We start from the raw sequence: 20,487 nt of genomic DNA, 5'->3' as shown, positions 1-20,487 counted from the left end.
TGAACATCTGTCATATGACAAAAATGAAAATAAGACTAAATGAATAATAATAATAATAATAATAATAATAATAATAATAATAATAATAATAATAATAATAATAATAATAATAAAATAATGATAATAATGATAATAATGATAATAATAATTATAATAATAACAATAATAATAATAATAATAATGATAAAATAAAAGCATTTTAAAGTTGTCCATTGAAAACAAAACTCTCTGCGCAACTCTTTCTCTGCAGTTTAGTTTGCAACACATCACTTTGTCACTTATCTTCATCATACATAGGCCTACTCTAGTGCTGCACAATCCGCAAAGGCCTTAAAGGAATAGCTCACCGTTTTCCCATTCTGAGATATGTTCTTACCTGATCTCAGACGAGTTGGTGCGTACCTGTCTGGTCATTGTGCGTGCCCTCAGTCACGCAAAAAGGGCAAAGATGTTGTTAGCGTTTGGCCTCTCCCAATGTATTCCTATAGCTCCAAACAGGGGTGACGTTGGAAGCTACCACACTCTTCTACAGGCACGCATAAAGACCAGACAGGTATGTATCAACTCGTCTTATCTCAGGAAAGAAGATATCACAGTATGGAAGAACTGTGTGCCCTCAGTCACGCAAAAAGACCAAAGAAGTTTTGAGCAGTGGCCTCTCCCAATGTATTCCTATAGCTCCAAACGGGGGTGAAGTTGGAAGCTGCCACGCTCCTCCACGGGCACGCACAAAGACCAGACAGGTATGTATCAACTCGTCTAATCTCAGGAAAGAACATATCTCAGTGTGGAAAAATGGTAAACTATTCCTTTAAGGCTTAAGGTAATCACATTTTAATAGCTGCAAGCTTTTCTGGTATACAAAATTACCTGTAATTTTGCAGAAGTAACATAATTTGTCTGCGAGTTTTTCCAGAAATTACAGCATAACTTAAACTGCATGGTGCTAAACAGTTGTAGACCTGTAGAGACGGACCGCTGGAGCTACTTGAGCCACTGTCGTCCTATAGTACAGAAGTATACAGACATATGTATCCTATATGGTTTTTTTTTTAAATGTAGGCCTATTTATGTATTTATTTGCACATGATTTGTTTGGTGATCAAGTTGTGGAAAATAGGGATTGTCGGAGGAAGTGTCTGAATGCCAGTGAGCATTAAAATCCATCATCCTCCTTTACCATTGGTGCGTTTCTCTTCTATTTTTGGATGATTGAGAGATTTCCGCTTTGACACATTTTGGGCAGAAATCCTGAAAACATCTGGACATAGCAGTTTCCGGTCTTTGCTCTCTCTGACCCTTTCTCTCTCCTCGTCAAATTAAAACGGTATGAATTGGTTTTTACAGCGGCAAAGGATTCACTACAGGGGTTTCTCAGACACTTGTCAAGTTGACAAACACATCAATACTACGACGAGAAACGGTGCTTGTCCCTATCAATATAAAAGAGGACATTTTACCAAGAATTTACCAAGAACCAATTCACCAAGAAGCCAATCCTAAAGCTCACAATAACTTAGCCACTCATTTGCTGTTTATTGTACTTCAGTCCCATATGCTCTGTAGGAAAAAGGTCAATTGCATTATATGGCTATTTGACATGTAGAAAGTTTAAACACACAGTGGCTCACTTAATGTTCTATGTCGCCTCCTGGGTTGGCAGGTGCTTTCTTGAGTATAGGTGAGATGCTCAGTGATCCTTGATCCTCATTAGGACTGACATAAAACAATGTCTTCAGCTCAGTGATCTCCAGCCACTAGCTCGGGAGATGGCAAAGCTCTCCAGCCCTTTCTTGGTAGCTCATCAAAGGCTTTCTACATTTCTACATGTGCTTTATAAGTCCCATTTTAGAAGCATTTTCTGTTTATTTTTAACATGTTGAACAGAATATGCAAACATTTCGGTACATTATGTATAGCTTGAGGACACAATTCAAATTGTTGTCTTTAAAGGTGCATTATGGAACTTTTTATGCAAAAAAAGAAGAAGTTGACATGGATGGACATAATGAAACACCCATATATCAGATATAACAGCCAAATGAAAATCAGAAAATGTGCATGTAGTGCCAGTGACAGCCTGTTGCTGAAAGAGAGGCCAAATGTTCTTATTTGGAGAATAAAATCAATCTTATTTTTGTCCAACCTCACATGAACCAATACAAAACAAAGGACATTCTTCCATTGACCAAAAGCCTGAGTTAATGTTCTTGGGCAAGGCACTCTTTCTTCCTTTATCTACCTTGTGTAAACATCAGCACTGTCGGTGTGGTATAGCCTTGGGTGGGGGTTCCAAGATGATTCCAGGATGAAATAAAAAGAAAATGAGTATCAAACAGCATATCATTTGTGAAATCCGTTGAAATATTCAAACTAAACTTTTTAAATACATAATAAACTTGACTTAAACATGTTTTTCTTTATACAATGGGGTTCCCAAGTTTTGTTTTGTTTTCATTTTTGGGGTCCCAGACAAAAAAGTTTGGGAACTCCTACAACAAGGCAGCTATAGCAGACACTTTTCTGAAAAAGAGTTTACTATTTTTACTATTTCAAATTCCATTGTAACCAAAACAGTGTAAATATTCTAGTGATTCAAATTATAGACAAATACAAATTAATCTCGACTGTGATTCATATGTTGTTGTTTCTGTTTGTTTTCCTTCTTGACTTTATTTTGAAAAGCCCAACCGGAAGCCGTCCTCTCACGCTGTGTCCGACTTTTCTTGACGCGCTCAGAACGTGCGGCTCTGCGTGTTGTGTGGCTCTCCAGCCCCATCTCTCTCTCCATCCCTGGCTCAAAATCAGCGGCAGCATCCTCTCCTCCTTCCCGGGCGGCAGCAGCAGCTCCCACTCGGCCGCACGTCCAACCTCGCGTCCCCGCTGTCGAGGCGCCAGTCTTTCGGCCAGTCTCTCCAGCCTTGCCCCGCGCTCTCCCCTCACCTTCGCCCCGGTGCATGGCCTCTCTGTGGGACACGATGGCAGAGGAGGGTTCGCCTGTTCCCTGGTCGTTCACCCACTTCTACAACAGGTCGCCCCCCCTCTAATCGTGCCGACTTCAGGACTCCTTTTCCCGGGGTGCAAATGTGGCAGCTCGGCCCCGGCGTGGAGGAGCAGGTGCGTGACCATTTATCACTTCTCCATCTTCTCCACACAAGTAGGAATACTGTGTTGTGTAATCAAATACTTGTCATGATGCATAGTTGAGGGATGCCATCATGTTAGTGAAGTGCTTGACATTTGGCGTCATCTGTGGACTGCCATTAGTCAGAAGACCTAAGGCTTTTCTTAACACGACAGGAAGATGACCCAGTAGGACTTAGACTGCATGGCATGCGATTAGCATTTTTTCCCAGGTATATATATATATATTTAGATGTCACATTAAGTAATGAAGTATTTTTTGTCTGTTCCAAGCCTGAACAAACTGCACAAGGAATGGCATGGTAAGTAAATGTGTTGCTAAATGAATGTAAACACTGCAACCAATGCGCTTCGCTGTGGTGACCTCATGGGGGAAAGCCTTCCAGTAAAAGGAAAGATACAATAAGTGTTCTATGGCGACAGACAGTGCAGCTCATCCTCATCATGCATTTATTGATATGTTTGTACTTACACAAAGCAAACAAAGGTAGGGCACTATTTGGAGTCTGTGGCTGATGCACCGGTTAGTTTGTTTTTAAAATGCAAACCGATTCTTTATCCAAAACATGATGCAAAAGTCTGCAGGGAAATCTTTAGTAACTCGAGAGCCTTGGCTGTCACCAGGTCTAACCAAACCCCAAAATAGCATTGTAATTAACTAGTTAATGAGCAGAAGAGTTGCCATGGACAACACAAGAAATTAGATGATTTCTCATATCAGGAAGTATTCATCAAATCCATACATTGTGAAGTGTAGCATAATCCCCTTATTAATTATGATTAAAAATATCAATGTTTTATACTTTTTACCAGGTTATGCTTCGAACCACAAAGGCCTCACCATGATATGCATCGTCATGAAGCCTCATTTTAAATTTGGGGCAGATCCCAGGGTGCACAGAAAAGCTGCTTACTGTTGTCAACTGCGTAAAACTTTGCAGAAAGCACCACACTATGACCAGCCGCTGCTATTAGCAACTCATAATCTCCATATAAACACGGAGCCAGTGTAATGTAATAGCAGCCTGGGTGTTCCACTTCGAGACAGAGCTATTTTTGAACTCACGGATCTATTCCTATCTGCACCTTGCCAAACATAACCTGTCCCATGCTTTCGATATAAATAGCCATATGTGATTTCTATTGTTTGTTATATTGTGCACAGTTTTGGGATTTTTTTTTTCTGCCACCAGAGAATCGAATAAATTTATGTGTGTTTTGAGTTTGAAGGGAAGCACCTAAAAGTGTAATAACATGGACATGATTGTACTATATATATTTCTATGGCAATATGACTAACCTTAACCCAGAATTTGGATTGCAAATTACCAGGAAAATCACTAATATTTGCTTGGTAATAATATGAACTAGGGCTGTGCAATTAATCAAAATCAATTACGATTTATTTTATTACACTAAACGATTAAAGAAATAGCATAATCGGAAAACCCCCCACAAAATTATTATTTTTTATTATTCAAAAAACAAACAGCGCTGTGTGATGATGTCATCAGGCCACGCTGCTCAGTTTACTTGCGCAGGTGTGAGGGCTGGCCAGAAGGGGGCAGGTGTGAAACATAAACCTCTCCTCAATCGCGGCATACTTGAAATCATTTGTACTTTTATGACTGTTCAGAAAACAGAACATATTCAGCATAGTTTTTTGATTAATAAATAAATAAAATAAAGATAGACTTTTTTTTAAAGGCAACAAATAATCCCTTGAATAATCGTGATTTCAATTATGACTAAAATAATTGTGATTATTATTTTTTCAATAATCGAGCAGCCCTAATATGGACAGAGCAAAATGCGTTATTCCTTATTAGTTACACTGCTGTTTCCATCCATGTGATTACTGCACTGTTAGGGAGGTGTGAGCCTTTATAGTTAGTAACTACCCTGCACATAAAACAGCCTCAGGTTTGATTCCTGGATCATGTACATGTGCCATAGGGTCCTGTCTGGGACCATTACTACTCAGAAAAAAGAGCAATACCTAAAATACCATGTGGGACATCAACAGCTCATTGTTATTGCTTTGCTTTGACCGTATTATAGCCACACATGAGATTTTATACATAAATGCTTTATTTTGTTACCCACAGATAAATATCCCTGTGGCTGTCTAGCAGATTATTAACATATGAGTTTTACGAGTTTAATTGATCTTGTAAGGTAGCAATGTAATCTGTGTGTGACTTTAATTAAGGTCAAAATAGTTGAAAAGTAAAGTTAAAGACTAGATGCAAGTTGGTCATTTTATGCTCACTACTGCCACTTCAGGTCTTACACGTAACTGCAGTCTCTATATTAAGCTCGACTTCGGACCCATAACACCTTTTGGAGTGACAGTACAGGATTTTAGAGGCAGTTGTGGTGAACAGGTCTGAGCTCATTCTACACATTAGGACATGGCTGGAACATGTAGGGGGAGGAAAATACTTAGTTTTAACATTTTTAAACTATAGTCCCTTTAAAGGTGCAATGCAACTTTTCATGCATATTTTACCTTGTAGTGACCCTACAGGTGCATGAGTGGTCAGCATGGCCCCTTTACTTTCCATCACAATGGTCTCTAGGACACTCCAGGATCAATTGTTCGGAAGGTTTTCACTGATGACGGACCCTCTCACCAGAAAACCTAGAAACGATTGATCCTGTAGTGTTGTAGTGACCACCATGATTAAAAGTAAAGGCAACATGCTGACCACTCAGGCCGCTGGGTCACTATTAGGTCAAATACGCACAAATATCTTTTTTTTTTTTCGCATAAAAAGTCCCATAATGCACCTTTAAGCAGATATAATGTCTACCTGTTTGAGCATGATCTCCCATGATTCACCTTACATACAATAATATGCAGGACAGGCAAAAGTAAAGTACATTTGAACAAGACATGAAACCTATTTAGCAGCACAGTAAAGTTGTTCCACTTTAGATCTATTTTTTGAGCCCCCTAAATATAATCCTTTTCCCAAGGATGAGGCTTATTTTACGTAACTGTGTCAAAGCAAACAGATCTTCAGAGGAGCAGACACTGGGTGAAGTTTGTCTGAGTTTAAAAATATCACTGTTTTCGGACAGTCCGTGTGGAGTTACTCGAGCAGCGCCTGGCAGGTGTCCCCAGCACTGCCCGAGCGCAATTGAGTCACGCTTTTTAAAAGGGAGCTCAGAGAGGACAGACTCAAAGGATAAGCCCAGGAAAAGCCAGTGATTTCAGCCGAGTGGGGCTTTTCAGGTAGGACATGGGATTTACAGCTTGTGTGTCAACCCTGCAACGTTGCCGCTCTACATGTTTTTAAATTAATATCTCGAGCAAAACGTGGAATTTGTTAAGTCTGCATGTTTACAACTTGAAAGGGAAAATGAATGTGCTGCTAAGTGAATTTTCAAACAGAGTTATCAGATCAGAAATGCTGCAGTGGTTGAACTTTAGACCCTATAATGTCTTTAGCAGTTCAAACAGCAGATATTACTGTCTGCATGAGATCTTATGAAGTGGAATCCGTGCTCACCCTGTAGCTTCCCTTAGATTTGGAATGGTTTTGAGTCTTGTATTTGTTAGGGCTGACACGATCATTACTATATCGACTTATTGTTCAATAAATGACAGATAAACAATACATTTTTGGGCTCTCTGTACATTTATTTGCATTTTAGGCAGTAACTTCTCACTCTCTAGTACAGCTGCGTTTTTTGTGTGCCTTTTCTGCAAACTGCATTTGTGGTTTCTCTGCTCCACATTGTTATGTTGGATGCTTTTGTACATCTTTGTTGTGTTTTTGTGGGGTTCGGCGGATTTTTTTTTTTTTTACAGCAGGGAGTCCTGTAAAAAGCAGATTTTCAAAAGTCAACTAACAGCTAGTTTATGAGTTAAAGACATTGAGACCTACACATTTCTTCTTGAAACCCTGAAGAGGCTAAACAAGGAGAAGATGGTGAAAGACTGTTGTGAAGTGGAGGGAGCTGCGTTGGAGGAACATGAAGGAGGAGGTGGTGGAGGAGCTGACCAGTGCAGGACACCATGCTCTGAAACAGGGACAAATAATAATAATAATAATACATTTTTTTAATATTGCACTTTACATTTCAACAAAACCTCAAAGGAGGCGCTCCACCGTCTCAGAGGATCAGAGGAGACTGAAGGCGGCCAGCCTGGTTTCTTCCGGGTGCTACAGTTTCCCCGACCTCCAAAAATACACTGGTCAGGTTGACCCACAGTGGTGGCGCGGCTCAGTCGCCGCGGCTCAGGACTAACACCTGAACACTATTTCGTTGTACAGTTGTTCAATGACTAATAAACCTACTTATGTTACATTTTTCACCTTTATTTTTCAAGTTCAGTGGGCTGTGCATCATTACATGTTTGATATTTTAAGATTAAGTCAATTTTAAGCTTAAAGATACCAGATGCAAGTTGGTCATTTTATGCTCACTACTGCCACCTCAGGTCTTACGCGTAACTGCAGTCTCTATATTAAGCTCGTGCATGACGGCACTTGGGACCCAAAGTAACACCTTTTTGAGTGACAGTGCAGGATTTTAGAGGCAGTTGTGGTGAACAGGTCTGAGCTCATTCTACACATTAGGACAAGGCTGGAACATGTAGGGGGATGAAAATACTTATAGTCGTTACGTTATAGTCCCTTTAAGAGTTAGTTTCTGAGGCACTTTTATAAAGTTTATTGCTGTATTTTCGTGGCTTAATAAATTGAATTTCTGTCATTACAATATTAGTTTGCAGTTCATATTGTTTTCTCTCAGATGTTTATGCTGCTGGATGTGTTGAAAGTGTTCAGCCACATGGTAACCTGTGTAAAATGAGTGAAATTACAGTTTCAGTCACAATTTTCCTTTTTCACTTCCATTTTAGCCTGGTTTTGGTCCTGATTTGTTTATTTTCTCATATTGTGCAGCCCTAATGGACACCGTAACTGTGATCTGATTATGATTGTGTGTGTAACACTGTCTCTAATTATTCCGCTTCCATCTGATTTATCCTTTTAGCATTGAGTCTAGTAATAACAGGATCAGCACTGGTGTCTTTCTGTCTGTCGCGCCACGTTTTATTTGAACTCTGTGACATAGTATCAGAACGCACTTTAATCCCAAATGTACAAAGCCCGCGTGATGCTCCCACGTCTAATCCCGCTCCCTGGCTGCCCTGCTGATCCTGCAAAATCGCACTAAACGCCACTCTTCCTGTCCTGTGTGTGACGACGTGGCTTATAATAAGGCTTTGCTGCTCAATGGATAGAAAATTTACCACAGAACTAAAAATGATGGTGGCATAATTGCACGGCACAGTAGCGCATTAATGAATGGGATTTTCACCAACCAAAAAACATGAGTAAAAGTCTCCTGCAAATCTCAGTGGGACGAGAAGATCCCGGGTTCAATCCCTGGGTGGGGCCTTTCTGTGTGGCGTTTGCATGTTCTCCCCGTGTCTGTGGGGGTTTCCTCCAGGGGTGGGGGGGACAACGCTTAAAAATTAGCTCATGGCTACAATGCGGCATGGTGTGTTTTGAATCCCATGTTGCTTTTTATGTCCTGCTAACTCTGTAGTTTAGATTTCTACTACCACATTTTGAAATGCCTGTATCCTTTCACCAAATTTCCCTTCCTCACTTAAGCATTTTATTTTACAAGCTGACAATTAAGGCACACAACCGATTGCATATTTAAAAAATATACAATCTCTCTGTTGAAGGCCGTAATTGCTTGGTTTTACAATGAAATTAATGTACAAAAGTATTATTTTTGTACACTGATGCTATTACTTGACTAGTCATGTGTTGTGAACTTGTCCATGTTTGATCCACTGTTCTAGATTCATGAAACTTTTTAAGGTACAGGCCACCGTTTTTCCATACTGAGATATGTTCTTACCTGAGCTTAGACGAGTTGATCCGTACCTGTCTGGTCTTTACGCGTGCGCTCAGTCACGCAAAAACACCGAACATGTTGTTAGCATTTAGCCTCTCCTCCTCTCCTCAGGGACCCAAACGGGGGTGAAGTTAGAAGCGACCAAGCTCTTCCACGTTTTCCCTATTTAAATATGGTTACGTGAGGGTTTACATGACCCTACTATAGTCACACAAAATAAGATATTACTGCACGGACGTCGAAGTGCTCCTATGGTGTTGTTACGCCTTGCAATATAGTACCCCTAGAAAATTGACATGTTTAATTTTGTGTGACTGTACTTGGATCGTGTAACTACTCACGTATCCGTGTTTAAATAGGGGAAACGAGAGGCTAAATGCTAACATCTTGACTGAGGGCACGGGTAAAGACCAGACAGGTACACATCAACTCGTCTAAGCTCAGGTAAGAACACATCTCAGTATGAAAAAACTGCGGCTTATTCCTGTTAAAAAGAGACCATAGGAACAGTGGCAAAAATTAGGCATGAAATGTAAATGGTTGATGTCTATTTGAACCCTTTTTCCTGTTGCATGTGTGTCTCCTGAATGTGCCCTATAATCCGCCTATGAACAAGTGTTGCTATAGCACTTCAAACAATTCATCTGGTTTGTCCAAAGCTATAATGTCCATATCAAAAGATTAAACAGATCAGTTTAGTTGGGGCTTGCCTTGGACACAGTTAAAATGTGCTAAATCTTGATGTTACAAACAAACTGCAAATGTAATCGCTATCTGATGTCTGTCTCGCTCTGGATTTGGTAATATTCCCCTCTCTCCCTCAGGCGTAGTGTGGCTGATGCGAAGGCGAGGCTCTGCAGGATGGAAATAGACACCTGTTTTCGCTACTATTTCCAACACCCGTGGTCCCGGCTCATCGTGGCCTACCTCGTCACTTTCTTCAACTTCCTGATCTTCGCGGAGGACCCGATCTCTCACAGCCAGACGCAGGCGCACATGATCGTGGTGGGCAACTGCTTCTCCTTCCTCTTCAACAAGTATCCGGGCGCGGGATGGAACGTACTCAAAGTCATCTGCTGGATCCTGGCCATCATCACCGGGATGCTCGCCGGGAAGTTTATTTTTCACAGGCAACTCTTTGGTAAGTCATGCGTGAAGAAATGCAGAGGGATTTGGAGAAGGGGGCGTGTGTGTGTGTGTCTGTTTTGGAAGCAGGGCAGAGCGATGAGTGTGTTGTTTCAGTCATGAGTGCGGTTGCAGTGCCAATCCCAAGCCTCGAAGTGTTTTTGCCACAGCATCCGTTCAGTGTAAAACCTACAGTATGTCAGATTAATATACAGTTCATGCTCTTGATGTGCTCATGGGGGTTAACAGACAAGTGTGATTTAACAGTGTAAAAAAAATACTTCTGCAAAATGGCCATATTTCCTTGTGAATGGCCAATCTCATCTAATCTAAGCAGGGCTGGGTGTGGTCGGTACAAGCAAAAGAGACTGTTGGAAATCTAGATAGCATGTAAATTGTGGGGGTGGTCGGAGGGTCAGACAGTGCAGAATGGCAGCCACATGTCTGTCCACCCCAGGGCAGCCGTGTGTGTAACAATAAAAGGTTCTGAGAGAATCAGTATCAAATTTTCCTCACACCAAGGAGTTACTGGATTTGATTCCTGGCAGGGTTTCTGCGAGGCATTAAAAAGTATCAAAAGTTGTTTAATTGTGCCAAAAACAAGGCCTTAAATGTCATTAAAAGACATTTATTTGGTTTCAGACTGGTATTCAATCTAAGGCACTGTCCACACAAAGTCAAGCTATGGACCAAACGCAAAGATATTTTATCAATCCAGTAAATCCTTGAATCAGTTTCATTTTCACTGCATTCCACAAAAGTTTACTGCGCATACGCCCTCTACATTTTGTTTCATTATCTGTGTTAGTGTCACAGCGCGTCACACAGGCCTGGCAGATGAATTGCGCTGTTTTCACAGACCCGAGTCAACCCATGTGGACATTTACTAAGCTGGCTTCGTGCTTACAAACAAAGTTTCTGAAAACATAAGCGTTTTGTCTTTGTGTGGATATAGCCTACATTTCTTGGAAAGTTATGACATGCTCAACAATTTTTCCATTAATCAAAAACACCAAAACTATGGTTTAAATATTGATATATACAAGACAGTGTTCCATTCAGCCCCATTCATATAGTAACGATCCCGAGTGGTCTATGAAATTAACATGGCTGCACAATCTCATCCACGAAGCCTGTTCCTTAAAAGGGCAAAAAGGGGGGAAGCGGACCGGGATGACCTCCACAGAGCTGCAGAGCCTGTCAATCACAGATTTAGATTGGTGATGTACAAAAAATAGCGTGGATAAAAATATGACACCTAGCCCAGCATTGTCACGTAGCATTTTTAATTTTTAATGAAAAACTCTTTAGAGCCAGTACAAACAAGGCCCAAAGCTACATAGGAACCCTGTTTACAAAGTGTCTTTTGGAGCCCGGACACCAGGGGGAGGTACGACAGCAAATGAAATCTATTATGCGCTGTTTTTGTGTGTGTTCTCCCCCATGGTAGGTTTCCTCTATCACTAAAACAATGCAAGGCCAGGATGAATGAGACTGTGTGTGCAACAGATGCAAATTAGCTCATGGCTACAATCAGGCAAGGGCTGTCTATCATCCACAGTCCCGAGAAAAGAAACTGGCACACTGGCAGCTGCTTCTGTCAATCAGCCCCAGGGCAGCTGTTCAGTTATTCACCAGTTTCTAAGTTAGGTGAGGTACTATACTTAATTGACCACGTCTGCCAACTACAGCTGCCATTATTGCAACAGCCGACTTGAACCTCAACGCTCTTCTTCTTCTTGTGTTTATTTTTAGGAATGTAAGCATATCCTACACGTATCCTCCGTAATGATGCTGCAGTCGTCCTATTTATATGTGCCTGATGCCAAAGGGGAAGGTCCCGTCCTGTCTCCTCTCTCGGTAACACCTCAGTGATGCATTTCTCTCTCCTCCGCTCTCTGCTAACGGCCTCATCGCTCCCGCCGTCCTCCGCTGCGCGCTCATAAATCTACGCCCAAACCTCATCAGGAGACCATTAGTTTTGAAGCGAGCGCGAGTTCACATTCGGATCACACTTTTAATTTACCCTTCACGTCGGCGGCCACTCAAGCCCATGCGTTCACGTTTAAGGAATTTTCGATTGAGTGCAGGAGCCGATACAAATGAATTCATTTACTGAGGGGGAAGATGTTGAACTTTGTGACAGCTTCTGTTTCATGTGGATTCTCAGAGAAATGTAGCCTTGAAACGTCTGCTTTGTCATTTCTTACAGCCTCTTGTTGTTGTCTGTTATTTGTAAAAATGCACAGGGCAGTGTTCTTGTCTTGCAAACAGAGATTCCTGCCTGAGACCTGTAATGGCCCTGAGTGCTGTGGCTTTCCTTGAGATATCGAACTCTTTGTGCGTCTGGTTTAGTGCCAGAGCTTCTATCCGGTCAAATGTCAAGACTTTATTGGATTTTTGCGCTTCCATTTTCAGACTGTATGACGTAAGTTCCTCTATCTAAGGAATTATATGCTTTCTATTATTAAACTGCTGTCTCACTCCAAGTTTCATAAGCCATAGGATAATTATGTTAAAAACCATAAGTCTGTGAATGTCAGGATGTTCTCCTCTGAGATGGAGCAGAATAGGAGCCTGTTTTGACAGCACAGTGGTGTATCTGAGTGGCTGTACTTTCTCTTGCAGGACCAAGGCAATTATTGTATATGTCTTAAGCTCTTAACCCCCACCTGAACCGAGCACATTTTCTTCACCACAAAAATGAGGATGAAAGCGAAACAAAAAGCGACAAAAGAGTGGCGAAAATGTGATGAAAATGCAACAAAAAAAGCCCCAAAAAAGCAGCATTAAAGGAACAGAGAAGCAAGAAAAGAGCAACAAAACGTGCAGAGAAAAACAACAATAATACAACAAAAAGTGACAAAAGAGCAACAAAAAGGTGAGCAACACGTGACAAAAACTTAACAAAAAAAGTCACAAAAACAGTGAAAAAAAACTACAAAAATATGACCAAAACATGACAAAAGCGCTTCAAAAATGTGACAAAAACGTGGCGACAAGGCAAGAAAACAGTTTTGTAGGCCTTAGCTTTCAAATGAGGTATTACACTGTTACTCTCCAGTCGAAAAGCTTTTAGATTTGGGTAAAGCCAAACTGGAGAAAATGTGCTGGGTTAAGGCGGGGGTTTATAATGAGTGTCCTGGCCAAGAAGCAGCACAATTACAAAGCCCATCAACACAAACACACTCAGACCTTAAAGTTAAGGAACAAAACACAGAAGCATTACATTGTGAGTGCAATTAGGAAAGCATTTGCCGCATGAGGATCTTTCTCACCAAACATTTAAAAATGACTTTAACATTATGAAGTCAGACCAACTCATTAAGCTTCAGGTCAGATTGGAGTTAATTACAGGAAAAAGGAACTGCAAAGATTAGCCTTTCTTTGTGGAGTTAAACTTCAAACATGCACAAAAGGCTAATCCATCTGCTCTCAACTTTTGAGTGTGATTTATTTGTAAAAAGACAAGCCAAACACTAAAATCCATACATTTTACTGCAAAATATGCTTTAAAGGTGCATTATGCAACTTTTTATGGGGAATAAAAGTTGATATTTGTGCGTATTTGACCTTGTAGTGACCCAGTGGCTGTATGAGTGGTCGCCTTTACTTTCCATCACAGTGGTCTATAGGAAGTTTTTTGCTGCTGACGGACCCTCTCACCAGAAAACCTACAAAACAATTGATCCTGGAGCGTTGTAGAGGCCACTGTGATGGAAAGTAAAGGTATCATTAGGGCCTGACGATTTGGGATAAAAAAAAAAAATCATATTGATCGATCTCGAGTTTCGATTTGATTTTTTTTGTTTAAAAGAAGAAAAAAAACAGTAAATGTGGTCTTTCCTGAAAGCTGAAAACTGCAGTTTTTTTCAAACTGAAAACTGCAGCAAACTCAGCAGCAAAAACAAACTCCACACTTCTTTTTTTTTTTTTTTTTTTTTTTTTTTTTATAATATTTTTATTATTTTTCTTTTAACTTCATTAGTTGTACATGGGAAATGATATTGGTTAAAACATAGAACAGATACAAAAAAGGAAGAGCAAACAAATGGAAAGAAAAAAACAACAACTAAATAATAAGAAATATGAAAAAATAAAAAATAAAAATAAAAAAAATAATACTAATAACACAGTCACACACATTCTCTCACATACAGGTACAGACAAAGGCTAATTCATGGGCTATGGATACGATTCGTTGTACATATATATTAGAAAGATTAAGTTGGAGGTTGCAGAACACATTGTTTTAAGGCAGACAGATATGGATTCCACTGGACATAAAAAGCATTTAAGTTTCCGCGCAGCGTAAACTTAATTTTTTCAAGTTTTAGAAAAAAAAGAAAATCATGAACCCACTGCGTATAGGTGGGTGGCAGGTGATCTTTCCATTTGAATAAAATAATTCGACGGGCCAAAAGTGAGATGAAGGCAATGGAGTCTGACTCAGCTTTAGACAAGCCTGGAATGTTGGAGGCACCAAATATGGCCAATAGGGGGCATGGTTGTAATGACTTATCAAGTGCAGAATTTATTAGTGTAAAAATATTTTGCCACAGGAGGTGAATTTTTGAGCAGGACCAGAACATATGAACATGATTGGCTGGAGTAGCACCACAGCGATTACAGTTTGGGTTCACATCGGGAAAAATCCTCGCTAACTTCTGGTTGGTCCAAAAACAGCGGTGCAGAATTTTACATTGCATAAAGGACTGTTTGGCACAGACAGAGGAGGTGTGGACTCTATTGAGAATTGAACAAACTCCACACTTCTAGCATCACAGTGCAGCATCCCCATGTCACCCCTTCACCTGGCCAAGCCACACACAAAAATCTGCAAAGGAGACGCAAAAAATTGGAATGCTTGAAGCGCTAACAACTTGATGTACATAAAGAAATGAGTAAACCGAGCATTTATTAGTAAAAAAGACGATCAAACTTACAATTAACTGCTAGAAGTCCGTGTTTGAGAATTACCAATGGTGTTCGAGAGGATAGATGAAGAAGAGGCAGCAGTCTGGATGTCTTATACAGGAGAAGTTTATTTACCATCAGTACGGGACCCGGAGACATGAACTCGAGACATTGCGCTAGCTCTACCATTCAAGTCTGTCTATGCTTCCACAGAAAAGGTATAAATACCCTCTCGAGTGTCATACTGATACACAGGCAAAACATTCAGTGGCTGAGAGTGGGCGCCTGAGCACCACAGTCTGATAAATAGCAATTTAATGTTCAGTTATGCCACCGCTGCAGCCTCAAAATGAAATCCACATGGTCCAAGTAGCGATCGATAGTTTTCCTCTTGAAAGGTAAACTCTTCATCCCCGTGTTCCCCGTGGGTCCTCTGAGGCTCCCCCCGTCTTTCTGTTTTGCCCTTTAGACGACTTTGTAGCTGATTTTACACTTAAAATCACCAGGTCCACTCCTCATGCTGCCTTGCGTGCCATCCTGTGCTTCCTGTTTGGGCCAAGTGTTTCCCTGGGATTGACCTGACAGGCGCTGCAGCATTGCGCCGTCCATAGTTTTTTCCAGAATGCGACAGGACTGGCCAATTCTCCTGTCGATTAAAGCAGTACAAAGTAACTTTTGCCCCTAGAGGCCATAAGCGCAACTGCAGTTGTCGAAGCAAGTTGCGATTTTTTACTTTTTAATTGTCTTGGAGAGTAAATACTACGCTGACAGAAAAGGCGAAGGGAGAGAGGGATATTGTAAATCCAATTACACAATGGAGATCATTTTTTTTCACTTAAACTTGGCTATAAATGCTGTTTAAAGTGACGCTAGCCCACAGTTAGCTTTGCCCGTTAGCCTGTTAGCTTCTTTTTTGTGATTCCATTAGTGTGTATTGGAGGCTCCGGTCTGGAGGCAGTCAAGCTGCAATTGTGGTTTTCTGGCCAGAGACACCAGGTGGAGATGAAAGACCCTCCAATCATCCCATAAACACTTGTATTACGCCCACAGGGACTACGAAAAGGATTTATTAAGGTAAATGCGTTACTTAGTACTGCTTTAAAACGACCACATGATTATCATGATCGACCATTATTAAAATTACGATTAGATTAAAATTTGATCAATTGCCCAGCCCTTGGTACCATGCTGAACACTCATACAGCTGCTATGTCACAACAAAGTCAAAGACACACACATTTTTTCCGCATAAAAAGTTGCCTAATGCAGCTTTAAATAGCATTTCTTTGCAAAATAATGATAGTTTTCATTTTCACTTTATAAATCTCAAATATTTCCGAGGACCTCAAACTAACACTGTCCAGGCTAATCATCTAGCTTAAGTTAAAGGGACTATACAGAGTTTGAAAATGTTAAAATTAAGTATTTTCCTTCCCCTACATGTTTCAACAATGTCCTAATGTGTAGAATGAGCCCAGACCTGTTCACCACAACTGCCTCTAAAACCCTGCACTGTGGCTCACAAAGGTGTTAATTCGGGTCCGAAGTGCCATCATGCATGAGCTTAATATAGAAGCTGCACTTACACCTATGACCTGAGGTGGCAGTAGTGAGTATAAAATGGCCAACTTGCATCTAGCCCCTTTAAGTTCTACTTTATTAATAGAGAAATTCGTCTCTGCTTTGATCCATAAGTGCCGCTGGGACGACCTCAGCAGATACTGACTTACTGACAATGAAAAATTAGGACCCCCCCCCACCCCGCCCCAGTAACACATTTCAAATCCTGCCACCTTTTCCCAAATGCAAACCAACCATATACACATGACAAATATGTAATTTATGGCTGGCACATTCACGCTGCAGTTTTTAGGTTTAGCGTCGACAGCGTTTTGTACAGAACTTGTCCTGATTCTCTCTCCGCTTTATCTTCATCAATCATTTCTCAGTTCAACACCCAGCATTCACCTATAAATAGCCCGGACCTGTTCGCTGTTCGCTGTATATAGATGTAGATTTACGATGGCTGAGTGAAAGTAGCTCCTCTGTGTAAAATACTGTAACAGCCCAAAGCACCGACCATCTGCTGAGGCCTGTTGAAGAGCATTAGATCAACGTGACTGCTTACATCTCACTGTAGCGCTTTTATTTCCTCCTACAAGCACTAGAAGGTTCTCACACTGTAATGTTTGTTTCAGTTAAGAACTAGTACTTTATGGTTTTATGGTTTTGTGACTAGTTTTTAGACTTTTTAGATTCGAGCCTGATTCAGCAGAAAGTTTGTCTTGTTACAGAGATTTAACTGATGACCATTTTTGCTGTATCTTGCGAAAAGAACTACCACAATAGATTCTGCAAAGTCACTGAAAAAAAAAGGATTATTATACACTAGAGTGACTCTAGTGTATACTATATGAAAGTATTGGATATAATGCCGATAAAAGGCTGATGACTCAAGAACTGAGCATGAACCGAGCCTCCCTGCTTCTTGCATTGGAAAGAGCCCAGTCAGAGCCCTTAAAATAATACCTCACATAAATTCCTAGGCCTCAGGGGAGCTGAGAAACCTCTCAGTGAAAATCATTTTTCTGAGTTGTAAGATTGTGGTGTTTTGTGTTTTGTCCCTTTCTGATCTTTTATCTGTGAATTTACCTATTTTTTACATATTTAATGTTGTCTTCATCATTCACTGTCTTTTTATGTCTCTGTGATGGTGTTTTTGCTGTATGTTTGTGCCTGTGTTTGTCCTGTCATGACATCAACCTGCCATGGGACTACGGATGAAAATTAGCCTATATGGCTAACTCCGGCACATTTACATGTTGAAGAAACACATGTTGATTAATGTGCACTGTCCCAATTCAAATAAAGATATATAAAAAATAATAATAATAAAGTTTCTACACCTCAGAGGCGCTGATTTTATTTTATTTATTTTATGACAGACTTTTGCTTATAATTTCGGAACCATACTTACCGTTTTTTGAAATTTGATGATCTTTCTAAATGTCCTGAATAAAACACAGCTCTTCTCATAATAAAGCGGATTAAGGCTGTGCGATATGGACGTCATATCCCAATATATTTAGGTTGAATATCGATATACGATATATATATCCCGATATTTTTTCCACAAAGTGAGAGCTGTGAAGCGAAATGTTAAAGGGACTAGATACAAGTTGGTCATTTTTATACTCACTACTGCCACCTCAGGTCTTACGCGTAACTGCAGCTTCTATATTAAACTCATACATGACAGCACTTCAGACCCGAATGAACAACCTTTTGAGTGACAGTGCAGGATTTTAGAGGCAGTTGTAGTGAACAGGTCTGAGCTCATTCTACACATTAGGACATGGCTGGAACACGTAGGGGGAGGAAAATACTTAACACATAACAAATGCGAGTAGTTTTATTTAAAACTCACGATAAAATGTAAACATAAACACTGTATAACAAAGCTTCGTAAGGCGCAAATTTAAATTAAAAAAATGTCTTAATAAAAATAACCTATGAAATAAAATAGGTCAATCTTTTTCTGAGGGCAGCATTTATATATAAAGAGATAACAAAATAATGTGCTCAGTTTCAGATAAACTTTTTTAAACCTCACCTTGAGATTACCTGTTTCTTTTTGTTAACTTAACAGCTTATCTGAACAGCCTCAACCAGTTGCACAAGAAAAAGACAATCAACTAAATCTTTTTCTTTTAACAGTAGTGCTGTCTTGAGGTAGACATTAGAACAGACAAGCATGTCCTCCTTCATTTAAAGATTGTAAAGAAACACCAGCCTATAAACGGCATCCGGCTTCAGAGATACTCTGTGCGAGGTCACGATATTGCCACTGCCCTGAAGCAATTATTTCAGTGCAAATTTAAACTATATCGATATATACGATATGATCTAATTCCATATCTCATTAAAAAATATGTCGATTTATCTTTAATATCGATCTTTCGCCCAGCCCTAGTACACAGGTTGAGGGCATGATATGAAATACAATTCCAGTGAGAGTTTGATGACACCACTGAGATTATAAACCTCTTATCCCTCACTTTTATCAAGCACATTTTCTCCAGTGTGGCTTTACCCAAATCTAAAAGCTTCTCGATGCTTATAGGCCAGTGTAACGCCTCATTTCAAAGCTAAGAACTAACTATGTATCCATCTTTATGACATGGGATTTCCCTTCTTAGCATTTGGCCACAGTGGCCCGTGGTATCTGGAGCCGGAGTGTGAGCAGTGTCATTGGTCACACAGTTGTTCCGTTTCCTCCATCTTGTTTTTTCGTGCCCTGGAGGGTGCCATCTGGGTTCTGTCATGTGCGATTGTCGTCTCGGCGGGCGGAGAGGGGCAAACTGGACTGGACCAGCGGAGGGTCAGGGAGAGGGAGGCAGTCTCTCTGAGTGGGTGTGTTTACATAATAACATTTTGTGCTCTTGGAGATAATGCGGTGTTATTTCTCCTTCTCTCTCTAAGAACCTGTCTGCGATTTGAACACATTAGTTTGAGCGTTTACCCATTGAGCAAATAAAGGCTTTAGTTATCAAGGTAACTACTGTATGTCTGGACACTTTTTTAAACATATCTAAAGTACATATGCGATCAGATGGGATTAGATTGGAATTCACAGTGCGCATTTTAAGTGTGTCTTAGAGGCAGTTCTGGTGAACAGGTCTGAGCTCATTCTACACATTAGGACATGGCTGGAACATGTAGGGGGAGGAAAATACTTCATTTTAACATTTTTACACTCCCTCTAGTCCCTTTAAAGGAACAGGCCACTGCTTTTCCATACTGAGATAATGTTCTCATCTGAGCTTAGACGAGTTGATGCGTACCTGTCTGGTCTTTGTGCGTGCCCTCAGTCACGCAAAAGGACCATAGATGTTGTTAGCATTTTGCCTCTCCCAGTATATTCCTATATCTCCAAACGTTAGAAGCGACCAAGCTCTTCCATGGGCACAAAGACCAGACAGGTATGTATCAACTCATCTAAGCTCAGGTAAGAACATATTTGAGACATTTGAGAGAAGACTGGGGTGTAAACTGCTTAACTAATCTAATAAATCATAATAATAACAATAATATATATGTAATAAACCTGAGTTACATTTCAATAAGGTCCAAATTGAAAAACAAAAAAACCTCCGGAAAAGGTCCGGAACATACGGGGTTCATTTACAGTTACTTTTTGGAGATTTTTCAATTCATTTTTTACTCTAAAAATTGTATATAGCCTATAGTATGTACACAATGTGCCAATGCAGTAATGTGTTTCTCTGGTTTAGTCCTGGTTTAGTTTAGGTTCAGACCTGCTCGCTGCTCTTTTTAAAAATAAATAAATCAGGAAACAGCAGTTCTATTTGCGCATTGCACATCCATATTTAATCAGGGTGTCCTCAGTGT

The 20,487-nt window shown here is 40.3% G+C and overlaps 1 protein-coding gene across 1 annotated transcript in view; it reads left to right on the top strand.

The window, feature by feature from the left end:
* Positions 1-2,982: 2,982 nt before the first annotated feature.
* tmem117 (transmembrane protein 117) overlaps positions 2,983-20,487 on the top strand; it is a gene marked incomplete at its 3' end in the record, with an annotated part of 118,675 nt that continues 101,170 nt past the window's right edge. The window contains exons 1-2 of the mRNA XM_079567113.1: positions 2,983-3,117; positions 9,858-10,174. Coding sequence (XP_079423239.1) covers positions 9,895-10,174 — 280 coding nt within the window. The 5' untranslated portion in view covers positions 2,983-3,117; positions 9,858-9,894. The remainder of the gene's footprint in view (positions 3,118-9,857; positions 10,175-20,487) is intronic.

Source organism: Gobius niger (assembly GCF_951799975.1).
Source record: "Gobius niger genome assembly, chromosome: 12".
Taxonomy (NCBI): domain Eukaryota; kingdom Metazoa; phylum Chordata; class Actinopteri; order Gobiiformes; family Gobiidae; genus Gobius; species Gobius niger.
The sequence above is the reverse complement of the archived record's forward strand: the minus strand, read 5'-3'. Positions and strand labels throughout refer to the sequence as shown.